The sequence below is a fragment of the Dendrobates tinctorius genome, unplaced genomic scaffold (assembly GCF_039654945.1).
Source record: "Dendrobates tinctorius isolate UK_male_01 unplaced genomic scaffold, ASM3965494v1 ptg000051l, whole genome shotgun sequence".
NCBI lineage: Eukaryota > Metazoa > Chordata > Amphibia > Anura > Dendrobatidae > Dendrobates > Dendrobates tinctorius.
In genome coordinates, this window is record NW_027361719.1 from 21266517 (window position 1) to 21283806 (window position 17290).

Consider the following 17290-nt stretch of genomic DNA (forward strand, 5'->3'; position numbering starts at 1 on the left):
TAACTTTCCCAAACTATTATTAAAACATTTACAGCACATCCTGCACTGAACTTCTGAACCCAATTTATTATATATTTTATGAGTTGGAGTAAGGCCTTTTTTACCAACTCTGACTCTACCAAAATGGATACCGACTCAGATGCCACTACTCCAACTCCACAGCCCTGGTAGAGCCACATGACTAAAATAACAGGCCAAGTCTATCTGCTAGCATGCATGGAAAAATAAAACCACAACAATACTTTGCCTATGGCAAAAAGACAATGATATCCAATATTTTCACATTGACCGATAAGAATAAACTATATAACCAGATAAAGTGAAAAGCCCTTTAAAACCACAAACTACAAAGGCTCCAACTATATGAAAAATCTAATGGTGCTCCCACATTCCTAATTGTCCTCTCAAATCAACAGACCTGAATAAACCGCCCAACCCAGAATATAACCAAAGCCACTTATTATTGAGACATCACTCTCTGGGACTTAGAGGTCCTTTGTACAATAGACAGCAGTTGGCGGATTAATGGTTTGGCCGATCGTTCTACCGGCAACTGTATCTCCCGACTACTACATACACAAGAGCAATTAGTCGGCCGGCTAATCTCGCCAAGAACAAAAGGATTGGCAGTCCGAAAACAAACATGCTGGATCCTTATCTCACCTGGAATCATATGTTAAAAACAGAAGTGAAGGCCCCTTAGACAGTTGGCCAAGAACGCCGAAATCGGGTTCAGCCTACGTTAGTTTAATGTGTATTATATCGATCACATCAACCATTGACACATTCAATTTAACATTATGGGCAAATGTCTCCTTAGACCTTTCACAAGACATTATAACAATATATCGATCAATATACCACTTGAGTGCACTTTCAGCCCCTTGGTAGAAAAGTATTGTATGTTGTTGTATGACTCCTGGAAATCGAAAAGCAAACAAATAAAAGTTGGTGATTAAAACAATTTCTGGAGCCTCAGGTTTCTTGAAGTCTGCAACAAGTTACAGCAAGGTTTCCTCAGGAGACAGTGGTGTAAGAAAGATCTAATAAAGTTGCATTGTAGATGTCACAGATTAACACATCAAAGAGGATGGGGTGAAATCTGGGTTGGCGGGCCAGCGGACGTGGCGATCTACAGAGAAAGCCAAAGCCCTACAACATTGTATTAGGCAAACTCCCAGGTATTTAGTTGGACGGATGTGAACGACAAAGCCTGCAATAAAAGCTAAAGCTCCATCATTAGATTCAATGTTATAATAAGTATCTATAAAACACTGTTGCACAAGGCTTGGAATGAAACGGGTCGTCTATGACTTGGACAACACCTTCTTAAATGCTGTAATCCACCGTGTATAATAGAAAAACCTTTAAACTCACTTCCTAAAGTGGCGGCAATCCAATGATTTTAGGAACAGGTCTCCTGGTACTTGAGTGACATTGTTATAGCAGGTGAGCTCTGCAGTCAATCTGAGGCCAATGATAGTTGTTACGTAGTGTTAAGGGAATGTGGGCACCTATCTGATCCCTTGAACTAGGGGTGCACTAGTCTATCCCAGTCCCCAGATTACTCCTGAAGGTGGAGACGCCAGGTTCTCGTACCTATCTACGCTCTTAATAAAACCCTTAAGGGCCTGTCACATTAAGCGATATCGCTAGCAATATCGCTATAACGTCACTGATTTTTGTGACGTTACCTCCGACCGCTCCCCCGCTGGTTATCGCTGATCACGCGAGAACGTCCTGGACCGTTTCTCGTCGTCAGCTTCCTGCTGGGCTTCCTGCTGTGGAGACGAGCGACGCGTGGACGCGGGAGGGAGAATGTCAGGATCGCCTCGTCTGACAGGTAAGTAGCGACCCCCGACCCCTGCGATGTCGCTAGTGAGATCTGCCTGTGTGGCAGCTCACTAACGACCACTTAGCGATGCACCAGCGATCCTGACCGCGTCATATCGCTGGTCGGGATCGCTGGTACATCTCTAAGTGTGACAGTACCTTTACCTGATCCCTCCCCCACCCAGGGAGATGAGGTGTTGAAGTGTATAGGAAAACACTAACCAGACAGACAGGGTTAACAGACAGATAAAAGAAAACTACGATCATACAAATACACACATAATAACAGAGTGAGAAAAGGAGGAGGTATACGAGTGAGAGGATAAGGGAAAACACGCAAACCAACTCTATGAAGCAATCTCCAGAAACTCTCCAACCTCCAACTCTAAACAGAGAGCTGTCTCCTTCATCACCAAAACAGGAAGCAGAACTATTACTGGCAACTCCCCAGTGCCAGTGGTGAACATATATACCAGAGGGGAGTGGCCAACACTGAACAGCTGAGACAATTCAGGATGGAGAGCTCCAGGAGATCAACTGAACTGATTAACCCTTGCCATGACCGCAAGGAAACCTAAAAGACATGGCCTCCGGGAAGGCCCCTGGGCCGGATGGATTTCCTGTGGAGTTATAAAGAAAATATCAGGATATACTGGCGCCCCTTTTGTTGATAGTGTTTCGTGGGATTTGGGAGGGGGGATGCATGCCAGAGTCTTTTTATGAGGCCAATATAATAGTTCTAAAAAAGGAGGGGAAGGACCCTTTGGATTGTGGATCTTATAGGCCTATATCACTAGTAAATGTGGATTATAAAATTTTTACAAAAATTTTAGCCAAAAGAGTAAATACAGTTATATTGGATCTTGTACACCCTGATCAGATGGGTTTTATGCCGGGTAAGAGCACTTCCACAAATATCAGACGTGTCCAGTCAGTGGCCCAATATAGTTCTCTGGTACCGGATAATGAATGGGCATTGGCATCACTAGATGCGGCCAAGGCCTTTGACTCACTTGAATGGCCTTTTCTCCGTGCATGTTTGCAGAGATATGGATTTGGCGAAAGATTCCAAAACTGGGTCAATGTCTTATACATGAAGCCCAAGGCCCGGGTCATCGTAAATAGCTCCATATCTGAATCATTTTCATTGCATAGGGGAACCCGTCAGGGGTGTCCTCTTTCCCCGGCCCTTTTTTCTCTCGCTATTGAGGCACTGGCAATTCGTATAAGATTATCCCCTGATATCGCTGGTATAGAGATAGCGGGTCGGACGGATACCATAGGCCTATACGCTGATGATATGGTGATATTTATGAACAAAGCAGAGGAAACCCTAACAAGAGTGATTACTACCATAAATAAATTTAGTAAATATTCTGGCCTTTACATAAATTGGGATAACTCTGCTTTGATGCCTCTTTCCCATGCTCCAATGCCACGACTTGAGACTCTCTCCCTACTGCCCATCGTGACCAGTTTCAAATATTTGGGGGTTCATATCTCTAAGGGCAGTAAATTTGATCTACAACTCAATATACAACCACTGCTGGAGACGGTTAGGGGTAAATTTGCGATCTGGGGTAAGCTTCCATTGTCTGTAGCCGGACGTATTAATTTAATTAAAATTATATTACTCCCCAAGCTTAACTACTTTCTTCAACATAGTGCGGTGGTGGTACCCAAATCCTTTTTTGCTCATTTAAATTCCCAAACCACATCCTTTATTTGGGGCAAAGCCAGGCCTAAACTAAAGCTGACCACTCTACAGAGGCCCAAGAGGGGAGGGGGGGCAGCATTACCCAATTTCTTCTTATATTATCTAGCCGGACAGGCCAAGGCCTTAAGTGCATGGATGCCTGGAGGCCACCTCCCGAATTCTGAGAGTCATCTTCTTCATGCTGCAGGGACTGGTTGCCCACTAGGTATTTTAGAAATGAGGAAAATAAATGTCCCGAGACTGCTGCCTCTGCTCCGTCTGGCACGATTGATATGGAGACAGATTAAGGGGGTGGTTGGATTTGGCGATGTTATAGCTGAAATGCCCCTGTGGAATAATGACTACCTCCCGGTGCTGCGTGAACATCCATCTGCCGAGTTCTGGGTTCAGTACGGTGTCTCTACGATAGGTGATCTATACGATCATGGTACTTTAATATCCTTTGAGCAATTACAAGTCAATCGCGGAGTCCCGAGATCCCAGTTTTTCCGTTATCTACAACAAAGGTCAGCTTTTCAATCGCATATGAGAAATCTAGATAGGAGTGATGCCATTTCGTCTCTGCCCTTGATAGGGATCCTCAAGTCACAGGGCCCTCAAGGTCTCATCTCCTCTCTATATACATATATGTTGTCAGTGGGGACAGAATGCGCCATAGACTCCGTTAAGAAGAAATGGGAGAGGCTCATTCCTGATACACGGGATGAGGAATGAGAAGAAATTCTGGAGTCGCCAATCTGGGTGTCTCCGTCTGCCAACAACAGGATGATACAATTGTACATTATTAATCAATCATATTTGACCCCAATTCGACTCTAAGATGGGCCGATATCCGTCATCGGAATGTTTGAGATGTCATTCAATGGATGCAGACTTTATTCATATGATTTGGTGCTGTCCTGTTGTTGTGCAATTCTGGAGAGGGGTGACGTCATTATTAACATCCTTGGAACAAACACCTGTTCCCCTCGAACCGCTGATATGTCTGTTTGGAGTGTGGGATGAGGAGACGTGGGGTCATTATATTGGGATTTTTCTATGGGAGACACTGTTCATGGCTCGAAAGATACTGGCACTACGATGGATGGGGAATTCACCTCCTTCTCTTGGGTCCTGGATCACTCTCGTAAATTCGATTATCCCATATGAAAGGACACTGTATCAGAATAGAGGGTGCCCGGGTAAATTTAAAAAGATTTGGGAGAGATGGAACTCCTCTCACTTTACCTTGCAGAGCGGAGATGTCGCACAATAAACTGCTTGCTATATAGAAGTACGCTGCGGAATAGTTAATGTTTTAGTAGATGTAGGTAGAGTTTAGAAGCCAGGCAGGTTTTATTACTGGTACAATAACATAACACCATTGTGATTCAATTGATATTATGTCTGCTTTATTTACATACAATTGATGCACATATTATGCCTCATGTCTTCATGCTAATTGTACATATCTATTTTGTACAAGGCTTAACATTTTGTACTGAATGTATGTATTGTAAAACTGCTTATGGTTTAACCTCTTCCCGACCGCCCACAGTAGATAAACGTTGGCGCTTGCTGGGCTTTGTGCAGCGCCGACGTTTATCTACTGTCGGCGGTTTTGTGCCCCCCGGGACCCCCACATACCTTACAACGCGGGGATCCCAGTGCACAATGCATGCTGGGACCCCCGACGTCATCGAGACCTGATTGGTTCAGGTCCTGATGACGTCAGCGTCACAGCAGCCAATGGGAGCGATCGCTGGGAAAGCTGCTTGTTTCCCGGCGATCTCACTCATTGTAACGCGGCTTCTCCTCTGATCTAACACTGACAGATCGCTGCCTGGCACAGCTGATCGCTGCCTGGCACAGCTGTGCCAGGCAGCGATCTTGTCACACAGTAACGCTGCTTCACCTCTGATCATCTGTCATTGTGAGATCAGAGGAGAAGTTGCGTTATTATGTGCCAGGCAGCGATCTTGTCACATAGTAACGCTGCTTCACCTCTGATCATCTGTCAGTGAGAGATCAGAAGAGAAGTGGCGTTACTATGAGTCAGATCGCAGGGCAGCGATCTTGTCACAAAAATAAAAAAAAGCAGGTACACAGGTTAGGGCTAGGGCTAGGGTTAGGGTTAGGGCTGGGATTAAGGTTATGGGTGTGTTGATGTTAGGTTTGTGGTTAGGGTTATGGTTAGGGCTGAGATTAGGGTTAGGGGTGTGTTGGGGTTATGGTTGGAATTAGAATTGGGGGTTTCCACTGTTTAGGTACATCAGGGGCTCTGTAAATGCAATATGACGCCTGCAGACCATTCCATCAAAGTCTGCATTTCAGAACGTCACTACTTCTCTTCCGAGCCCCACCGTGTGCCCAAACAGTAGTTTTCTCCCACATATGGGGTACCAGCGTACTCAGGACAAATTGGACAACAACTCTTAGGGTCCACTTTCTCCTGTTACCCTTGTGAAAATAAAAATTGGGGGCTAAAAGATCATTTTTGTGGGAAAAAAATGATTTTTTTATTTTCACGCCTCTACATTATAAACTTTACTGAAACACTTGGGGGTTCAAAGTGCTCACCACACATCTAGATAACTTCCTTGGGGGGTCTAGTTTCCAAAATGGGGACAATTCTGGGGGATTTCCACTGTTTAGGTACATCAGGGGCTCTGCAAACGCGACATGACACCGGCAGACCATTCCATCAAAGTCTGCATTTCAGAACGTCACTACTTCCCTTCCGAGCCCCACCGTGTGCCCAAACAGTAGTTTTCTCCCACATATAGGGTACCAACGTACTTAGGACAAATTGGACAACAACTTTTGGGGTCCAATTTCTCCTGTTACCCTTAGGAAAATAAAAATTGGAGGCTAAAAGATCATTTTTGTGGAAAAAAAAATGATTTTTTTTATTTTCACGGCTCTACATTATAAACTTTAGTGAAACACTTGGGGGTTCAAAGTGCTCACCACACATCTAGATAAGTTCCTTGGGGGGTCTAGTTTCCAAAATGGGGTCACTTGTGGGGGGTTTCCACTGTTTAGGTACATCAGGGGCTCTCCAAATGCGACATGGCATCCGATCTCAATTCCAGCCAATTCTGCACTGAAAAAGTCAAACGGCACTCCTTCCGTTCTGAGCTCTGCCGTGTGCTCAAACAGTGGTTTAGCCCCACATACGGGGTATTGGCGTATTTGGGAGAAATTGCACAAAAAATTTTGTGGTTCATTTTCTCTTTTTACACTTGTCAAAATAAAAAAAAAATGGTTTTGAAGTAAAATGTTTGTGAAAAAAAGTTAAATGTTTATTTTTTCCTTCCATATTCCATTCATCCATGTGAAGCACCTGAAGGGTTAATAAACTTCTTGAATGTGGTTTTGAGTACATTGAGAGGTGCAGTTTTTAGAATGGTGTCACTTTTGGGTATTTTCTGTCATATTGACCCCCCAAACTCACTTCAAATGTGAGGTGGTCCCTAAAAAAAATGGTGTTGCAAATTTTGTTGTAAAAATGAGAAATCGCTGGTCAACTTTTAACCCTTATAACTTGCTAAAAAAAAAAAATTATGTTTCCAAAATTGTGCAGATGTAAAGTAGACATGTGGGAAATGTTATTTATTAACTATTTTGTGCGATATCACTCTCTGATTTAAGGGCATAAAAATTAAAAGTTTGAAAATTGCAAAATTTTTTACATTTTCACCAAATTTTGATTTTTTTTAACAAATAAGCGCAGATCATATCTAAAAAATGTTACCACCATCATGAAGTACAATATGTCATGAGAAAACAATGTCAGAATCAGTAGGATCCGTTGAAGCATTCTAGAGTTATGACCTCATAAAGTGACACTGGTCAGAATTGAAAAAATTGGCCCGGTCACGAAGGCAAAAACAGGCTCGGGTGTGAAGGGGTTAATAAACGAATTTAAAAAAAAAAAAAGAGTTTGTGCTACCTGAAGCCGCAATCTTCTGGCCCCACTCTACTGTGAAATCCCCGTGACAGTTATGCAATGTGAGAGCTGCAGCCAATCTGTGACTGAAGATTGTTATACAACAATGTGAGCACTGCAGCCAATCCATGGCTGATGACTTTTATGCCAGGTGAGGGCTGCAGCCAATGTTATAGGAACCCAGTGCAGACCATGCTGGGAGGCAAGGGTTGTTTTTTTTTTTATTATTTTACAATTTTACAGAGCTGACTACCACATTTAAGAAGGGGGTATCCACTAGTTCATAGATTGTAAGCTTGCGAGCAGTGCTGTCATTCCTCTTGGTATCTGTATTGATCTATGCGTTTATTGTTATGCTGTAATGTCTATTGTCTGTACAAGTCCCCTCTATAATGTAAAGAGCTGTGGAATATGATGTCACTATAGAAATAAAATTATTATTATTATTATTACTATAACGTGCATTTACACAGCACTTATCATTTCAGAGCTTTAAGTACTCTTAGTGCAAAAATATGCTTTAGGCTTTCCATTTCATTACACAGCTTAAACATAAGAGGGGCATCTGCGTTGGACCACACCTAGATGTTACAAGTGTCCCAGGATTATAAACTAATCACAATAAATATCACATATTAAAACTTCAGCGATCGGCTGTGTAGGGAGATCTGGAAATAAGAGTCTAAAACCTGTTCAGCATCACCACAAGGGAAGTGTTACATAATGCCTATTCATATCAATACACAGTCTGTGTAATGTAGGGCAGGACAGGTCTCCAGGGATGACAACACTGTACATAGGATCCCATCTATTAACTCAGAATTCTCTTAAAGGGTATATGAAATGGACCATTTTTTTTTTCATTTTTTTATTTTTAGGTAGACAACGCCTTTAGTTATCAACCAAATATTGTGTCTCACAGAAAAGTTTAGCAATCAAAAAGCAAAGTTTTTGGTATAGGGTGTTGTAAAGCTCTGCTCACTCACACTTATGGAAGTGAGTGAGGCCAGTAATGTCAGGTCTACAGATGCTGACCAGGTCGTGTACATCACTGGCAGGTACCGTCCGTCTGTCCTACTAGCCACAATACAATAGATGTAAGATCCTAAATGTGTATGTGACTGGCAGGTATCGGTAAATGTGACTTCATCAGCCTCGCTCGCCTTCAATTGTGAAATTGGGAGGAGCTGGAGAACCCCTATAAGAAGGAACATGAGCCTACCCTTGGTCTACTTAAACCTATGTGAGAAAAGCAAACACGTTTTAATGAAGAATCCTCTGACATATTGTGTTATACTACAAGGTGGGAGTGGCTATCGCGCAGAGAACACATCCATAAAAATGAATGATGGCTCCAAACCAAACACGATCCCCAGCAATCAGGAATACAGATAAACCCTTCAATGTTCTCATTCTTGTTTAGCAGCTCAGATAAGATAGCAAATTGCAGAGCAACATTGATTTTCTATAGTAAATAATGAGGACCTGCACTGGTAGACTTGTAGGATATGGATATACATGGAGCGAGGCAGTGATTCTGGGACGGTGCCAACAGGGAAAGGTTTAGGGAATGAAAGGGTAACACACAATCCAATACAATAACTACATTAAGAAGACAAAGTATAATAAAAAGGCAAAATCAGCATCAGATCCTCAAAATACAAGAATAGGGGCGAGGCCTGTTCATCATTAACAGATACTTTCTTATTCTAACATATCACAATGTGATGTAAAGCTTTATAGGAAATCAGTCAGCCTCCGTAAGACCGGATGTGGCCATTAACCTGCTTCTGAATCAGCTCACTGGGAAATAATTTAAAGATAATCTGCCACCGGGATTTATCTACCTCCTCTTCAGAGCAACATAATGTAGAGAAAAATACCCTGTTTTCAGCAATGTGTCATGAATGGGCTACTTGCTGTAGTTTTGATAAAATCATTGTTTACCAGCAAACAACTAGTAAACCTGCTGCCAGGTAGTCCTCCATATTCATGAGCTCTGTATATCCCCACCCCCACCACTGATTGGCAGCTTTCTGTGTACACATTGCATAGGCAGAAATCTGCCAATCAGTGGTGTGGGCGGGGATATACAGCTCAGGATTCAGGATGATCTGTGACAGATAAAACTGTGATTTTATCAAACTGACAGCGCGCAGTGAAGTTAGAGAAACATCGTTGGAATCAAGCTCTCTTCCCCTAAATCATGCTGCCTAGTAGAAAACAACCTGATGACATATTCCCTTTAAAATCGCTGATGGAAAAAAAATTTAGATTCTGCTTTTGTCTGACTCAGATTGTGCTTTCACCTTCCTCTTCCAGGTTTTAAATTCTATTTTTGAAACGTATATAACAATATAGATAAAAGGCAATGTAGGGAGCTCATTCTCTGGAGAGGGACACTTTCCCCTTCATTGTGATAGCTTTTACTACTGTCACAATCCATTCTTGGATATTTGTCAGTTTGGGCTGCTCTGATATAAACTTTTTTCCTTTCAGGCCATCGGGGGTTAATATCAGTTTTTGCCCACGGTGGCCGCTGATGTTACTACATGTTTAGTTAGGAGCTGGTGGAGACCACTCCCACCTTCTTATATAAGGTCACCTGGTACACCAGCTGACTGTTGGTAAGAGCGGGTCCTTTGCAAACCAACCTTTGAGAAGAGAGGTGCTATCTGGAGCCGTGCTTTTTGCAGCTTATCTGGAGCAGTGGTGTGTCTGCTGAAAGCTGAGTTCGGGTGCCTTACTCTGCTGCCTCGAAGCATTGGCAGCAGAGAAAGCTATGTTGTTTGCTATTCCCTGTCTGTTATTTTCCTTGGTGTTGTATTAGTGCAGCGGTGGGACCAGTGTCCGCACTTACCAATTCCCTACTGAGGGATAGGTACAGGGCAAGTGAGGGCTGAGGGATCCTGGTCGGCGACGGTTTGAAAGAAGCCGTATATGGACGTCAGGCTAGTTCAGGGACACAGCCTCAGGGGAGTGCAGGAGGTGTCCCTTTCCCCGTTCCCTATTGCAGGACCCACCGTTGTAATTGTGTCCCCGGAGTCCCCTTGCTTTGTCTTGTTGTTTGGTGACCGACCGATCGTCGGGTCGCATCACGCAGGGCCAGTCACATCGTGACAACTACATCATTTCCACTTGATTTCAAAACGTAATTTTTAGCTTTTGCCTTTGGAGAAGGAAACACTCACCGCATGTGGAGGATTCATCAGAACGGTCACCACAGTCATCATCTAAATCACAAGTCCAAGAGGTTGGGATACAACGACCACTAGCACAGGAGAACTGGTTAGGAGGACATGTGCGGGCTGTAAGGAAGAAGGAGGCTTGGGGTGAGGGATCACAGAGAGGAATGTTTGGGAACAAGTGATCGAACAGACAAAAAAGATCCTATGGAAATAGTAAAGCATGGAGATACTATGCTCCATGAGACATAGTCACCTGAGCATGTGGAGTTGGACTCATCTTCTCCATTGCCACAGTCATTGTCGCCATCGCAGATCCAGCGGTTGGGGATACATCGGTTATTCTCACACTTGAATCGATCAGATGGACAAGTGTGTTGATCTTGATTAAAACAAGACAGTTTTTGAGAAAACGCTTCAGATATCTGAGCAGGTCTGTACAATGTCCAGCAGAATACAGAGCCAATAATTATCATGTTTAATAGATCACATTGGAGCAGATTTATCATTACTTTCTTACAGGGATTGTTCTTTATTTTATAAAATGTAGGCAACATGACAGCATAATAAAATACCTTTTAATTTCTCTGCTAATTCAGTTCTGCATATGGTGACGTGCCATATTATCAGTCATGCAAATGCTAAGGACAATCGTTGGATTCAGTAGTGACTGACACGACACCAGTGATTGACTGCAGTGGTCAACGTAAATACCAGTAATCTACAGCACATAACCAGCTATATAACTGGATGGGACTACCACAGCTTCTTTCGCTCTACACTGCCATGGCTGTCACATTCATAGGTAATGAAGGTTAAAGAGGCCCTCTTCCTCTCTCTATGTGCCATTAATGCTGAAAGAGACCACCAAGGACCTCATTATTATTATTATTGTTCGGCAGGATCATTAGATATTGCATAGCACTGCTATTATATCTACTTAAGGAGAGGACCCTGCCAATTCCTACTTCAGCAATCACTTTCCATTGCAGGAACATGTGACCGATGCAGCCACTCACTGGGCACAGCAGTGATTGGTTGCAGCGGTCACTCACACGTCCATGTGGTGGACCAAACAGCATCATTAGAGCAGAAGGTGATCAATAAAGCAATTAAAGGGGTTCGTCTAGGAAAATATATATATTTTTACTTTGGGCTTAAAAACTAACAGGCAGGAAGTTGCTAACAGCTCAGAGTGGTCAGTCACCGCTCCTGCCGGTGATTCAGCTGCTCCACACCAACAGAGCAGCTCTTCTTCTTCTAGGCTGCTCTGTCGATGGGGCGTGACTGCTGATGTCATGCTGATTGACAGCCGGATCCCTGCTGCCTAACTTCAAGGATCCGGCTGTCAGAGTAGAGGGTAAGAGGAGCGGCTGCTCTGTCAATGTTATGTCAGCAGAAGCCGTTGAATTGCTGGCAGGAGCCGCCTGTGCCCACTCTGAGCCGGCAGAAATTGGTGCAGGGCACAACAGGCAGGTATTAGGAAACATCCAAATGTTAGTTCTTAGACCTGTTTAACACAAATTGTCCTGAATAAGCCCCTTTAATGTTTCTTTTATGCCTTACTAAACATTCATAAGCGCACTAAAAACAAACCAATCACATAGGGGCACATCGATCTGTGATCTACAAGGAGTGTAACAAAAGCTGTATGTAGCAACGTAGAGGGGGACTCCGAGCAAACCAAAGATGAAACAAAGTCAACTGAAAACTAAAGTGACGGCTCCTGCACGCTGGGAAATCATTTTCAACCTGTTTATTTTAGTTCATTATATCCATGACGCAGAAAAGATACTAATCTTCCCCGAGTACGAGATTTAATTACTACAATGTGCACAGTCTTTGGTGCGCAACCTTTGCCGTGCCATCTTAGTCTGCAATGGCAATTAAGAACCTCACGCACCTCTAGAATGCCAGATAATTACACCGAGAGGGACAAGAGTCCCATTAACACAGAAAATTACAAATAAACGTTCTCCTATGCAGGGTGTCAAAACATTCCAGGTGTCACAGTGCAAAGAACTGGAGCGTTGTGATGAGCCAAAGACAAAAAACTCCTTAAGTAGTAAACTGTGGTAATGAATATGTAAAAAAGGGGCTTCATTAATATTTGTTGATATATTTTATTTATTTGACCCATTCCCCTTAAATCCTCCATGTCTGAACCCAAACTGGTACAGAGCTCAACGCTCTCCATCTATCACATCACTGAAGAATCAATGATAGTATTTTGGGACCTTTTGGGTGCATGTGGAAGTAGAATATATATAGTTTTGTTCTTCCTCCTAGAAATGTTCCATCTGGGGGTGACCAGCTAGAGATGTGTCCCTGCACATATTCCAATCAGTGGGACAGAATCAGGCTGGAAAGACACACACCTCATTGACAAGGGAAATGGCAACGCCCAGTTGCCAATTCATGATTACATTTCCAGAAGGAATAACAGAGGAAGCACAAAAGAAGTTTTGAGACTAACAGTATTGTCATGTTGCGTGTGGTAAAAAGGCTAAACTTACGGCACAGATCAGGAGCTTCATCGCTGTTATCCAGGCAGTCATTGTCTCCATCACACTTCCAACGTTCCTGGATACAGCGGCTGTTCTTGCAGGCAAACTCTCCAGGCTGACATTGGGGAGGAGGGATATATGATGGGTTGGCTTAAAAAAAATGAAAAATAAAAATATAACATAGGTATATGAAACGCACAGCATGCTATTGAAAGAGGAATCCATTTAAGAAGAAACTAATTAAAAATAGGAGGCAATAAAACTTTATTGTGAATGTTTGGGGGATAAATTAAAATGCTGATTGTACATATCCAAGATCACATCTGCAGCCAAGAACGAGGCCGATCGCAACTAATGATATTGTATGATCTTGACATTCAGCTTGATTGAAAAATACATTATTTAATTTCTGGACAGAAAAACTACCGTAAATAATAACAATAATAATAGAAATAATAAAAAATATTAATAATAGAAATAATTGTAATATATAGTCATAGTTGAGAGTGTTTCTGCATTTACATGTTTTGTTATACACATGTTTATTTCTTCGTGTGTATTGGAACAACTTTAAAAAAACAAAGAGAGAAAAAAAGTCAAATTGGACATAATTTCACACAAAAGTCTCAAAGATGGGCGGAACAAAATTGGTTGCACATTTGCAAAGTTTATAGAATCATAGAATGATGGAGTTGGAAGGAACCTCCAGGGTCAGCGCAACCCCCCACCCCCCCCCCCCCCCCCCCGTTCAGTGCGGCGCAGGATTAACTAAATCATCTGAGACAGATGTCAAAACTGTGGGTAGACAACTTTGTTTCATGCATGTGATGCTCGTTCAAAATCACCTGCAGCAAGTAACAGATGTGAGCAATATGAAAATCACATGTGAAACCAGATAAAAAGGGGAGAAGTTGATTCAGTATTTGCATGGTGTGTCTGTGTATGCCACAATAAGCATGAAGAACATTAAGAGGAGAAGAGATCTTGGTCCTCAAGTCCTCAAACTCAAGGTTACAAGTTTATCTCCAGAGATATTGATGTTCCTTTGTCCACGGTGCACAACATAATCAAGTAGTTTACAACCCATGGCACTGTAGCTAATCTGGACGTAGAGAAAAATTGATGAAAGGTTGCAACACAGAATAGTCCGCATGGTGGATAAGCAGCTCCAATCAAGTTCCAAAGAAATTCAAGCTGTCCTGCAGGCTCAGGGTGCATCAGTGTCAGCGTGAACTATCTGTCGAAATTTGAATTAAATGAAACTCTATGGCAGGAGAACCAGGAGGACCCCCACTGCTGACACACATAAAAAAGCTGGACTGCAGTGAATACTTGAGAAAGCCAAAATCCTCTTGTGAAAGCATTTTGTGGACAGATAAGACCAAGTTAATGTTTTTTGGTAAAGCACATCATTCTCTTGTTTTCTGAAAACAAAATAAGGCCTATAAACACAGTTCCTACAGTCACATATGGGAGCAGCAGACTTTCTGATGTGTATGAGGGCTTCCGAATTCTCAGCCGACAGATGATGTTGGACAAGAGAAGAATTGGGCAGTTGGGATTACATTGCCTTATCCTTTTCAGGAATGATAAGTCACTGTCAGAGGTGTCGGGCAGCAGCGTTGGCTGAGCCGAGCGCTCATGTGTATCTCAGGAGAGATAACGGTCTGCGGAAGGACAGCTCAGCTAACAGCTATTATTATTTATTATTATTGTTATTATTATTTATTTATATAGCACCATTGATTCCATGGTGCTGTACATGAGAAGGGGTAACATACAAAGTAAAGATATCAATTACAGTAAACAAACTAACAATCACAAACTGATATAGAGAGGAGAGAGGACCCTGCACTTTCAGGCTTACATGCTACAGGATGGTGGGGAAAGAGACAGTAGGTCCAGTGATGGTGAGGCGGTAGCTCCACTAGTGGTGAGGAGGCAGCTGGGATCATTGCAGGCTGTATGCTTTCCTGAAGAGATGGGTTTTCAAGTTCCGTCTGAAGGATCCGATTGTCGTTGATAGTCGGACGTGTTGGGGCAAAGAATTCCAAAGGATGGGGGCTATTCTGGAGAAGTCTTGGAGGCGGTTGGGTGAGGAGCGAATAAGTGTGGAGGAGAGAAGGAGGTCTTGAGAGGACCGTAGATTTCGTGAGGGAAGGTATCAGGAGATTAGTTCAGAGACATATGGGGGAGACAGGTTATAGATGGCCTTGTAGGTCAGTATTAGTAATTTGAATTGGATACACTGAGGGAATGGGAGCCAGTGAAGAGATTTGCAGAGGGGAGAAGCGGAGGAGTAGTGAGGAAAGAGATGAATTAGTCGGGCGGCAGAGTTAAGGATGGACTGGAGAGGTGCGAGGGTGTTAGCAGGGAGGCCTCAGAAAAGGATGTTGCAATAGTCAAGGCGGGAGATGATAAGGGCATGAACAAGCATTTTAGTAGATTGAGGGTTGAGGAAGGGACGGATTCTGGAAATGTTTTGAGCTGGAGGCGACAGGAGGTGGAGAGAGCTTGGATGTGCGCTTTGAAGGACAGGGCAGTGTCAAGGGTTACTCCGAGGCAGCGGACCGCTGGTACGGGGGAAAGCGTGATGTCGTCAATTGTTATAGATAAGTCGGGTAAGGAAGATCTGTGAGATGGCGGAAAGATTATCAGTTCAGATTTGTCTACACTGAGTTTGAGGAAGCGAGAGGAGAAGGAGGATATGGCTGATAGACACTCCGGGATTCTGGACAGCAGAGAGGGGACGTCTGGGCCAGAGAGGTAGATCCGTGTATCACCGGCATAAAGGTGGTACTGGAATCCATGGGACTTTATGAGTTGCCCCAGGCCAAGTGTATAGATTGAGAAGAGCAGGGATCCTAGAACAGAGCCTTGGGGGACTCCAACAGAGAGAGGGTAGGATGAGGAGGTAGTGTGGGAGTGGGAGACGCTGAATGTGCGGTTGGAAAGGTATGAGGAGATCCAGAATAGGGCGAGGTCTTTGATGCCAAAGGAGGAGAGGATCTGTAGTAGGAGGCAGTGGTCAACTGTGTCGAAAGCAGAGGACAGCTATCTAATGTGTATGGCGACATTAGGTCTCCTCTCTGGCTTTTAGAAAACCTCCTTATTGGGTGTCATACCGCTATAATATACTGTATAACCTTATTGGAGTACATGAGCTAATTCCTTTAAATTAAAGGAATAAGACAAAGAGATGTACCTTTACAGGTGACATTGTCATCATCCAGAATCTGGTCTTCAGCACAAGCACACTGTCTGCTGCCTGGCACCGCCAAGCAAAGGCTACTGCATCCACCATTATTTACCCGGCAAGCATTGGAGCCCACTGACAGAAAAAGAAAAACTTTTAGCAATGTGATAACACAATAAAACTAAAACATCCTTCGAGATAAATCAAAACAAATTAAAAAAATAGTCAAAATGAGGCATCAGTACAATAAAGATTACTCGCTTCTCTGATACAAAATAAGAATGGCTACTATAAGTGAAAACTATACTAAACTTAAGGGTACATTCCCACTGGCATATGTTCTCTCATGCGAGAGAATCGGGCCAATTATGCTAATAACACACGGCTCAAACTCTGTCAGAGACTGATCCAAGTGTCATCTGAGTGTGCTCTGATTCTCTTGGATGAACTTAATTTCTCCATGGTCTCTGTAAGCATACATCTACAGTGGGTATGGAAAGTATTTAGACCCTTTTAAATTTTTCACTCTTTGTTTCATTGCAGCCATTTGGCAAATTCAAAAAAGTTCATTTTTTTCTCATTAATGTACACTCTGCACCCCATCTTGACTGAAAAAAAAAATAGAAATGTAGAAATTTTTGCAAATTTTTTAAAAAAGAATAACAGAAATAAGCCGGATTACTTACCGGTAAAAATGAGTCCACGTAATGAGTCCACGACAGCACCCACTGGAGGTATCGGATCCGCCCATTTGGAACAGGAAACCCTACAGGAAAGATAAAAGGGGCGGTCCGCCTTTCCTCCTCAGTTTTACGTTTCAGAGTACCAGAAGGACCGCCAAGGATTAGGCAATGTTCTCTTATTTTAACATCTTTCTTATCCATTATTTGGTAATACTTTAACTATTGATATATTTAGGGG

The 17290-nt window shown here is 42.9% G+C and overlaps 1 protein-coding gene across 1 annotated transcript in view; it reads right to left on the minus strand.

The window, feature by feature from the left end:
- The window catches only part of LRP1 (LDL receptor related protein 1), a 518911-nt gene that overhangs the window by 201200 nt on the left and 300421 nt on the right, over window positions 1–17290 (minus strand). The window contains exons 15-18 of the mRNA XM_073576846.1: window positions 16379–16504; window positions 13183–13323; window positions 10923–11048; window positions 10673–10789 (exon numbers count right to left, since the gene is read on the minus strand). Of these exons, the coding sequence (XP_073432947.1) occupies window positions 10673–10789; window positions 10923–11048; window positions 13183–13323; window positions 16379–16504 (510 nt within the window). The remainder of the gene's footprint in view (window positions 1–10672; window positions 10790–10922; window positions 11049–13182; window positions 13324–16378; window positions 16505–17290) is intronic.